Source organism: Mus pahari, chromosome 14 (genome assembly GCF_900095145.1).
Source record: "Mus pahari chromosome 14, PAHARI_EIJ_v1.1, whole genome shotgun sequence".
NCBI lineage: Eukaryota > Metazoa > Chordata > Mammalia > Rodentia > Muridae > Mus > Mus pahari.
This window is the reverse complement of record NC_034603.1, coordinates 2443477-2454449: the sequence shown is the minus strand read 5'-3', so window position 1 is coordinate 2454449 and position 10973 is coordinate 2443477. Positions and strand designations below refer to the sequence as shown.

Here is a 10973-nt window from a genome sequence, read left to right as displayed (position 1 = left end):
TATATATAATATATATGTGTATATATATACACATACATATATGTATAAATATATATTATATATACATATATACACATACACAAACATATATATGTATATATATAAAATGAATGCATATATACACATACACACATATATGTATATATATAAAATGAATACACTGTAGCTGTCTTCAGACACACCAGAACAAGGAATTGGATCTCATTATAGATGGTTGTGAGCCTTGGTGTGGTTGCTGGGAATTGAACTCAGGACCTCTGGAAGAATAGTAAGTGCTCTTAACTACTGAGTCATCTCTCCAGCCCATCATTTATCTTTTTTAAATATTAGTTTTCTAGGTCTTTTGTAACACATTGCCACAACTGGGATGGCTTAAAACTCCAATTTGTTCTCAGTTCTGAAGGCCAGAAGGCTGAGACAGAGGGCAGATGACTTGCTTCCAACTGGAGGCCTTTGACCTAGCTTCTCATAGTTTTTGGCAGCTTTTAGAACTTCCTGGTATTAGATACAGCCTCCCAGTTTCTGTCTGTCTTCTATGGCTGTCTCCCCTGTATCTTTTTGCATCTGAAGCCCCCATCCCCTTTCCCTTTCCAGAGAATTCGCCTAGTTTTTGGAGAGACTGGTGATCATGACCATCACAAGCATGGCCAGCTTCCGTGGTCCCGAGCGTTTCCTTTGCGAGGAGTTTGATGAGGGGTGCAAATGGCACTTTAGGGATGGTAACATCTTCAAGAACATTTGGTGTTTGGGGCTCTGTAAATTACACTCACATTTCATAGTGCTCCACGAGTCCCAGGCAGACACTCACGTGTCCCCATGTGTTGGGTTGATAGAAGGAATGTGATAGAAGGAATGTCCTGCTTCATGACCAATCCTTATGTTCCTATGCAGTTTTGGGGAAAGTTCAACTTGACAAGAAAGGGGCCATTGCCTCCCACCTGTCAGAGAAGACTTTTGCTAATTTTGTTAGAAATTCTGTATGTAGCCCATAATGGCCTTGAATTCTCGGTCTTCCTGCCTCAGCCTCCTGAGTGCTGGATTGTAGAAATGTGCCTCCATGTTCTTCCTCTCTTATAAGGATGCCAGTAATTGGGTTTAGAGTTGGCTTTAGAGCCCACTCCAAATCTAGAATGATTTTTATCTAAATCCCTTTACTAAGGATTTATAAAGACCCCCTTTCTAAAGATTGTATTCATAGACTCTGGATCTATCTTTTAGGGGATATAGACATTTACCTTCCAGTGTTAATACAGTTAATACAGTAGTAAGAGTAAAGTAAAGTATGCTGTGTGCATGCAACTCTGCTGCCTCATCTAACTCTGACTGAAGCAGTGAGCATGGACAGTACTCTTGCCTCCTCCCACCTGGTGTGATCTCAGGTATGTACCAACATTCCTGACAAGGTCCTGTATTTTAATGAATCAATTTGAGACTTCATCTTTGGGCTCTTTAGCAGAAAATTCGCAAATCTTGGCTATGGGTTGTGGCAGAGATAGGGAAGTGGGGAATATGCAGGAGATAAGGTGGAAACAAGATGGGAGCCAGGGCTCTCCTGTCTCAGGTCTGCTTGTGGATTTGAGGGGTGGGAAGCCAAGTGTAGCTATAAGCTGCACACAGAAGTTCAGGCCAGATCTGAACAAAATTGGCATTCTTTTGGAATATCCCATTATGATCATTTGGCTACCCGTTTTTGAAAATCTCTGCCAATATTTTTGTCAAGTATGTAATTCAAGTTCCAAGTGAAATAATTTGTTTTAATAAATGGCTTTAACAAGATTCTCTTAAGCCAAGAGAGTGGCCAGACTCACTTTGTAGTTCGTTATTTCCATGTGCTCTATTTATAGATAGAACCAGTTAGTCTTTGTACTTATAAGATGAAAACCTGTACTTTAATTAGTTAGAGTGTTGTCGGAAATACTGTAAGATCAAAAGTCATGACATGGTTCACCTAAAGCACTATGAGTTCAAAAGGCCCAGATTAGCACACATATAATTATTACTAGATCTTTTGTTACAGGTGGTAGGGCTGGGAACAACAAGAGAGCATTGGCCGCTTATGTGAGGTCTTTCGCCCCACCCCGTCTCTTTGCCCGTTATCTCCCAATTGTTTACTGGCTACTGTGTAATGTCTTGAAATGAGTACATTCATTTTATCTGAAGCCCCTGGACATACTGCTTCTTTGCCTGTGCTGCCCTCTAGTCCACTCTTCATTTGGCTTACCCTTTAGGTTTAAGGCACTCTTTGGTTTTGAGCTTTTTAGCATATATGTAACTTTTTTCAGACATAACTTTGTTAACTTTGTAAAGGAGAGTCTTCTCCTTTATGTGTAGTTACATTGTATAACTCATTTTATAAGTAAATAATTTGGGAAGTAGGAAATGTGCTTCTTTTGCATGGTATTAAGTGAGTGGTATTACTGCTCAGTAACTGCATTGAATGGATGTATAGAAGCATTATTTCTGTATCTCTTGTTTTCTGTGTTTAATTATTATTTTTTCATTTAAGTCAAACGTCTTTCTTTTTTTTCTCTGAAGAGTTTGGCTGAGTTGGAAGCGCTGTGTACTCATCTCTACGTAGGGACCGATCTCACTGAAAGAATAGAGGCCGAGAAAGCACTCTTGGAACTGATTGACAGCCCAGAATGTCTCAGCAAGTGTCAACTTTTATTAGAACAAGGAACAGTAAGTATGGGATGGGTGACTGACCCTGACAGGCCAGTGTTGATGATAATAGTGGTGGTTTAGCTACGGTACTCAAAGCTTTTGCCACATCTTGTTATTTATTTTCTGTCAACAGGGTTAAGCAGGAAGAACTGGAAAAGCTGGGGAGACAGACAGGAAACAGCCACAAAGTAGAAATAGGCATATGGTGAAATAGTTTTTTTCGTTCTTCTTGGCCTGGTTTTATGTCACATTTTATATGTTTATTTTAACAGTGCTAGGGGAATAAACCAAGGCCTCTTACATGCTAGGGGAGCTCTCTACTGCCAACTTACACCCCTAGCCCTAACAATTACATTTCAGAAATAAAAGAGAAAAGAAATAAAAGAATAAGAAAAGAGAAAAAACAATCTGAGTATCAGGGTTATTCAGAAGAGCGCTCCTGCTTCTTCACACCTTCATTGTAGAAACTCATAGCTGTCCACTGAGCAGCCGGCAGCCACTGAAGGAACCATACCATGCTGCTGACTTGTGCATCGACGTGCGTGAATTAAAAAGTAGTCACTGTTGGAGAGGCAAATGTAAGTAAAGAGGTCTGAAATGAGGAGAATACTACAGAGAGAAACTGTTTACAGGAAAGGTGACAAAAGAGCCATGTAGTATTTTAGGCTTTGTCAGTATTTCATAAGTATTTCTATAACAATAGAGAAAACAAATATTCATAAAATTTTGTTGGTAAAATTGAAAATATAATCATTGAATATACTTTTTAATGTCATACTGGCTAGCTGATAAAAAATAGAACAGTTCTTTTGGGAATTAATTGAGGTTTAAGGTTGGTGTTTTCTGTTATTAGACTTGATTGCAGATGTTCATAGTTAATGTATTCATGCAGATTTGTAATGAAATTCTTTCTTTAGTCAAGGCCTCACTGTGTAACCTTGGCTGACTTAGAACTCTGTGTATAACAGGCTGGCCTTGAATTCACAATAATCTACCTGCTTTTACCTTGAACGTGCTGGTATTAGAGGCATACACTGTCATGTTAGCTAAAATTTTACATCATTTGAAATCTCTTCACAAACCCAGGTCTGTCAGATGGCATGTCAGCAGGTTTTAGCATCTGTTTTGCAGTGTATGTGCCTTGAGTCAGTTGGCATTTTTATGCTTCTTGAATTAAATTCTCTTGATATTTTCTGTTTTGCCTATCATTATTGCAAATTAATAATATTCTTCAATTAAAATTAGGTAGAAGGTACTTAGCTGAACAGCAAAGTGGATTTTCAGATACAGAAATTTTCTTTATATTTGGATCCCTGGCTATGTGCTACTGGGAGTGTCACTGGAGGTTAGAACATTTACTGGTGTAGGAACTTGTGAAGTGGCTTGGCAGTGCGTGACACAGGGTTCATTGTTGCTGGAGTGACCCATGTACCTCTTATCCTGGCATCCCTGTACGAGTACTGAGGAAACGTTAACTAATGTTAATGTTTCCTAAACTCCTTTCAAAACATTCTGGTCTATAGTTCCACAGATTCTTCATGACAGGTAGCGGTTCTTGAATTACTTGCCATTCATCCCTGACGTCTAGAATGAGTGGATGGCTGGAGTTTGTAACATTAACCGCATGAACAAGTTTTAGTAATGTCAATCCATCCTTTGAAAGCTAACACTATATCAGGGTCCCTTCAGCAAAATCCAGCAAAATCTTGCTAGCATATGCAATAGTGTCTGGGTTTGGTGGTTGTTTATGGGATGAATCCACGGGTGGGGCAGTCTCTGGATGGTCCTTCCATCACTTGTGAGGCTATGCCAGTGCCTGGCAAATACAGAAGTGGATGCTCACAGTCATAGGATGGAACACAGGGCCCCCAATGGAGGAGCTAGAGAAAGTACTCAAGGAGCTAAAGGGGTCTGCAACCCTCTAGGAGGAGCAGCAATATGAACTAATCAGTACCCCCCAGAGAAGTGTCTCTAGCTGCATAGGTAGCAGAGGATGGTCTAGTGGACCATCAGTGGGAGGAGAGGCCCTATGCCCCAGTACAGGGGAATGCCAGGGCCAGGATGAAGGAGTAGGTGGGTTGGGGAGCAGGGCAGGGGAGGGTATAGGGGACTTTCAGGATAGCATTTGAAATGTAAATGAAGAAAATATATAATAAAAAATTGTTTTTGAAAAAAAAGAAAAAAGAAAAGAAAGCTAACCCTTCTTTTCTTTGGCATGGGGGATATATACATTGGTTTAATGGAAGGTATGTGTCATGTTGGCTCAGTTCCCATGACACTCTAGATACTGAAGTCTGTGGCACAGGAGCAGCAGCTGGATTTCAGCACACAGAGGGTCGGTTTGAGCTGCTGAGGTCTGCCGTGGACCACAGGTAAAGGTCCATGGGCAAGGTTTCCTGTTTTATAAACATTATCACACTGAAGTTCACATGGTTTCTATTTTTTACATGTTAACAAAATAATGTTTTTAAATTGTTTTCAACTGTTTAAAATTATGAGAACCATTTTTAGCTCACAAGTTATGCAAAAATAGAATTTGTTTCCTGGATTTTTTGTTTGTTTGTTTGTTTGTTTTTTTGAGACAGAGTTTCTGTGTGTAGCCCTGGCTGTCCTGGAACTCACTCTGTAGACCAGGATGACCTCCAACTCAGAAATCCACCTGCCTCTGCCTCCCAAGTGCTGGGATTAAAGGTGTGCACCACCACTACCGCCCAGCTTTTTCATGGAATTTTTTATTGATTTATTTATTTTGCTAACTTGTAATCTAGAGGGAAAAAGCATTTTGGCAAGAACTTTGTAGGAATGGAATGGGTATATGAACTGAATTTGAAAGGATGGCCATGTATTTATAGAGTTGGAGAAAATTGGTGGAGAGGCTAGAGAGGTGCTCAGTGGTTCTCAAGAAAAGCAGCACATGAGCTGCTTCAGAACTGCCTGTGGCTCCAGGGTGGAATCTGGCATCCTCTGGCCTCTGTGAAAACTGCACACATGTGCTGCACAAAAGTTCGTGAGCACACATGCATAAACTCAAGTTAAAAATACAAATCTTTAATCAGAAATGAAATTGACGGCCATAGTGTACTGTCAGACATAAATCTGAAGGAACACAGACATCATGGTGGGAAAGGCATTGAAAAACTCTTGTGGACACGTCTTCTGAAGCAAGGAGCCGGGTGTATTTGGAGGTTGAAGGAGGGAGCAGATTGTGTAGAACTGCTAGTCCATGTTGAGAGTATTTTAGTTGAACTTTTCACAGACATCTATTTTTCCCATTCACTTGCTGCTATTGAGATGGCTATGGGCACTTCCTTCAACCATGATCTTTTGTGAGAGAGAGTGTGCATTTGTGTTTCTACATAGGTGTATTTCAAGTACATCTGTTTTATTCATCATAACTTGCTATTTTGGAGAAGTAGAATTGTTTTTGCTTAGAAAAATTTAGTATAATATTTTGACTAGTCTGTTTTTGTGATGATAATAAAAATTACTGTTCTTTACAGACATCCTATGCTCAACTCCTTGCAGCAACATGCCTTTCAAAACTTGTTACCCGAATCAATCCTTTACCTATTGAACAGAGGATAGACATCAGTAAGTGATTTGTTAATTCTTTAAAACAAATTCTATTTTAAAAATAAAGTTTCTTTTCTATTTGTTGAACTTTTATTGGGATTGTAATTTTAGTTTTATTATGGGTAGTTAAGTCTTATTCATGCAGTGATGATGATAAAATAGATGAGACAATATATAATTATAAAATTTTGTTAATTTAATGATAAGTTATGATAAGTTATAGTTTGTGTATGTGGTATTTGATTTTCACTATTATAGTTTATCCTCCAAATAAATTGATGAATTATTCTCAGTTTGCGAATGAGTAAATCAGGTATGATAGGCTCTGACTTGCTCAGGATCACACAACCTGGAAATGGAGTTCTTTTAAAACTGCTAAATCTGAGCGTCTAATGCTCTTAATTGATTGGCAACTGAATGCCCAGAAAGAAACCAGCTCTGTAGTGTTGCTCACGTTGCTATACCATAGTCAGTTTGGATACATTTAAAACCCACAGCTAAGAAACATACAGTAAGAACATAGATACTGTAGAGTAGCCATATATATGTTTTGAGAATAATACATTTTTATTTACGTATAACCTTGAACCTATAGACAAACCTAATAATTAGGGTAGGAGATTACTTTTTGTTTGTAATAGAAACAGATTATTGTCTCATTTCGGTTCTTCAAACTCAAAATTAATGCAGTATATATTTTTATATTAGAAAAGTGTTATCTCATGTGTTTAAGATCAAAATTAGTAGTCAAAGCCATCCTGGGATGTAGTTTGCTTGATTTTCTGATAGTTTCTGCCAGCCTTCAATATGTAGAAAGTGCTACACTTAAGAGGGCAAGAGATGCATTTGCATCTCTTAATCCCGAGTGCTGGGATTAAAGGTGTGCGCCACCACGCCCAGCTCGATTTATGACATATCTTAAGTAGACTGACATTGTTTTAGAGTGCTTTTGGATTCTTAGCAAAACTGCACAGGAACTATAGAGTTCCCTTATAGTCCCTGCCTCCATTATGGATAGCTCCCCCTGCTGTCTGCTCGGTGTATATGTTCTCTAGATTTGGACAGCATACAGTGGTGTGTGTCTGCTGTGTTGGCTGTTACAGCAGTGTGTGAAGGAGCTTCACTACACTAGAATCCTGTGTTCTGCTGGTTCTTCCCGCTTTACCTCACCCTGGTCTTTCAGTGTCCTCCACTGTTTTCCAGAGTAGCATATAGTGACAGTTGTAGAGAATGTAGCTCTCTCAGATTTCCTTCTTTATTTATAATAAGCCATGTCTTTTCATGACTGGACTTAATGATCTCATTTCTTTTTAGTTATGAATAATATTCTTTATTGTCTGATTGTTCCTAAGTGAAGAATGTTTCGGTTGCTTCCAAATTTTGAAAAAAAAAATGTGAGTAAAGTTGCTCTAGACAGAAGCAGGCGTCCATGGTGCCTTGTACATGAGACACTGAGGTCAGAGGCTCTGACATTTGAGACTGACCTTGGCTAAACTGAGTTAATGCTACACAGCAAGGAAGGCCCTATTTGCAGGTAGAGCAAGAAGCACATGAGCTAAATGAAACCTGAAGTAATGGTGACAGCACTTCTTGCTTTGTTCCTTAACTTGGGAAACTTTCTAAATCTCTAAGTTTTAATCATCTGTAGTTGCTGTTTTCCAGTAGTATTCTAGGTCAGTGGAGAACGTTCCTCTTTATTCTTCATTGAGTTCTATCATAAATGGACTTTGCATTTGTTAAATGCTTTTCTTACATCTATTGATATTGTTATGTGGTTTTCATTCAGTAGGCTGTTGATTTTATGCTGAGCCAGCCCTGCACATCTGAGGTGAAGCCTGCTTTTCCTGCTCTTTAATTCTTTTTTTAAAGATTTATTTATTTATTATATGTAAGTACACACTATAGCTGTCTTCAAACATTCCAGATGAGGGCATCAGATCTTGTTACAGGTGGTTGTGAGCCACCATGTGTTTGCTGGGATTTGAACTCAGGACCTTCAGAAGAGCAGTCAGTGCTCTTAACCTCTGAGCCATCTCTCCAGCCCCCTCCTTAATTCTTAATACATTGTTGCATTCAACTTGCTGGAGTGTTGAGAATTTTCACAACTCTTTTGGAGGGAGACAGTTGCTTCTTGTAGTGTTTTCAGTTTGTATACTGAGATAATTTGGGGAACGGGGCTGTAGTCAGAGATTGAGTGCTTGAGGGCCCAGGATTCGTTCCTGGGTGTGCAGTAAAATAGATAATAAAAGAAGATAACTTCAGAGTAAAATAAGTAGGTTTCTCTCTACTTGTTTTTCTTGGCATATATTTCCTAAATGTTCAGTAGTGTTTACCAGTGAACTTGTCTGGATCTGGTGTAAGATAGCTGTTGTCTTAGTGAGGGTTTCCATTTCTGTGAGGAAACACCATGACCAAGGCAACAGTTTCAGAGGTTCAGTCCATTACCATTCTATCAGGAAGGTTGGCAGTGTACAGAGAGGCATGGTGCTGGAGAAGAAACAGAAGTTCTACATCTTCATCCAAAGGCAGCAGGACAGACTCCTGCAGGCAGCCAGGAGGAGGGTCTCTTAAAGCCGACCCACACAGTAACACACTTCCTCCAAAAAGGCCACACCTTTTTTTAACAAGACCACACCTCCTAATAGTGCCACTTCTCATGGGCCAAGCATATTCAAACCACCACAACTGTATCATTTACTGTTGTGTCACTATGACCAGACTACACAGGAGGATGGGGTAATTTGGCTCATGGTTTCATAGCTTTCATACCATGGTTGTTTGGCCCCATGTGCGTGGGCACAGTTGGCATTGGGGTTTGTCTTTACTTCTTTGTGATGGGAAGTGGGAGGAAGAGTAATGCCAGCACTCATCTGTCTTTCTCCTTCCACTTCTTGCATTCTGTTAAGGTCTCAAGTCCATAGGATGTTGCTGCCCAAATGCATGGTAGTTCTTCCCCATGGCTGATCTCCCTGAAAACTCCACAAGTGTGCCTTACCAGTCTGAGGTGACTCCAAGTCAGTCAAGTTGACATGGAAAGTTGGCCATTGTACTTCTTTTTATTTTTTTATTATTTTTTTAAATTTTAGTTTTTTGTTTGTTTGTTTTTGGTTTTTCGAGACAGGATTTCTCTGTATAGCCCTGGCTGTCCTGGAACTCACTTTGTAGACCAGGCTTGCCTGAACTCAGAAATCCACCTGCCTCTGCCTCCCCAATGTTGGGATTAAAGGTGTGCACCACCACGCCAGGATGCCATTGTACTTCTTAATTACTGAACAAATTTCCTTAATAGTTGCAAGCATTCAGACTATTTATTTGACTTATAAATACCTTTTTTAAGAGTATGGAACATGGGTATTAATTTCCAATGATTTGACTCTGGAATCTTTTTTATAATATTTTGATTCTAAACAATTGATTTGTAAACAATACTCCAGAATATGAATTTTGATCTTTTCTTGTGTTGGTGATGTGAGGTATTACACTCTTGTGATACTGGACAGTGGCAGTAAGCTGTAGCTTTTTGTTATATATAAGGGTAAATAGTGATATTCTACACTGTGTTGCTACACTGTGCTTGTGGTTAGATGCAGAAAGTAAAATTTCAACTTACGATAGTTTATTAGGGTCTTACTTCATCACAAGCTAAGCAAGGCTGGGGTATAGTTCAGTTGGTATAATGTCTGTCTATCATACATACGTTTAACCACCACTGCACAAACTGGGCATGTGGTGAAAGGCTGGAATCCCAGGACTTAGGAGGTAGAGGCAAGATCATCAGAAATTCAGGGTCATCCTTGACTGCATAGCAAGTTCAAGGCTAGCTTGGAACACTTGAGACCCTGTCTCACACACATACAAAAAGTTGAGCAGCATCTGTACTCTTTGGGAAAAAGTGATGAGCTGGGCAGTTGTGGTGCACACCTTTAATCTCAGCACTTGGGAGGCAGAGGCAGGCAGATCTCTCTGAGTTCAAGGCCAACCTGGTTTATAAAGAGAGTTCCAGGACAGCCAGGGCTACACAGAGAAACCCTGTCTCGAAAAACAAAACAAGGATGAAGTATGAGGAGAAAAGAAAGTAGAAATGTATAAGAAAATTTCACCTCAGAAATGATGTTTTCTTTTATACTTTTTAGTTTGAGTAAAGAAGTCTTGTTTTCTGTCAGTCAATTAGAATTTTTGTCATGACATGCTATATCTAATGGGTACGTATAATAATAGACTTGTGGTTAAAAATGAAAAATGTGTAGAATGACCTGACCAGTCACTTCATGTTTTCAGATCAACTCCAGTCCTCTGTCTGAGATGGCACACTTATAGTAACCTCATTATCTCCTATAAGCACCATTGCCCACTTCTGTGCTCACCACACTTAATTTCTTCTTTTTTTTTCAACTTCAACATTTATTATACAGAATGTACAATAAAAGGATACATCTGAAGTAAGTTATAATAAACTTCAATGGAAACGATTAAGCATAATCCTTTGTTTATTTGCTTTTGTGAGACAGAGTCTCAAGTAGCCAGGCCAGCTTCAAACTTACTCTGTAGCTAATGACCTTGAACTCCTGATCTTCCTGTCTGCCTCAAGGGCGGAGATCCCAGATACACATACACTAGACCTGTACAATATTATCTCTATCAATATGAACATGGTCAAATGTTATCAGTGTTTGGCATTTTAAATAGGTATATAGGACAGCATCTACTAATTAAGGTATCCAAATTACTGAACTTTA

The 10973-nt window shown here is 39.2% G+C and overlaps 1 protein-coding gene across 1 annotated transcript in view; it reads left to right on the top strand.

The window, feature by feature from the left end:
* LOC115065366 (ran-binding protein 17-like) overlaps positions 1-10973 on the top strand; it is a 110149-nt gene that overhangs the window by 5073 nt on the left and 94103 nt on the right. The window contains exons 2-3 of the mRNA XM_029546254.1: positions 2536-2682; positions 6165-6255. Coding sequence (XP_029402114.1) covers positions 2536-2682; positions 6165-6255 — 238 coding nt within the window. The remainder of the gene's footprint in view (positions 1-2535; positions 2683-6164; positions 6256-10973) is intronic.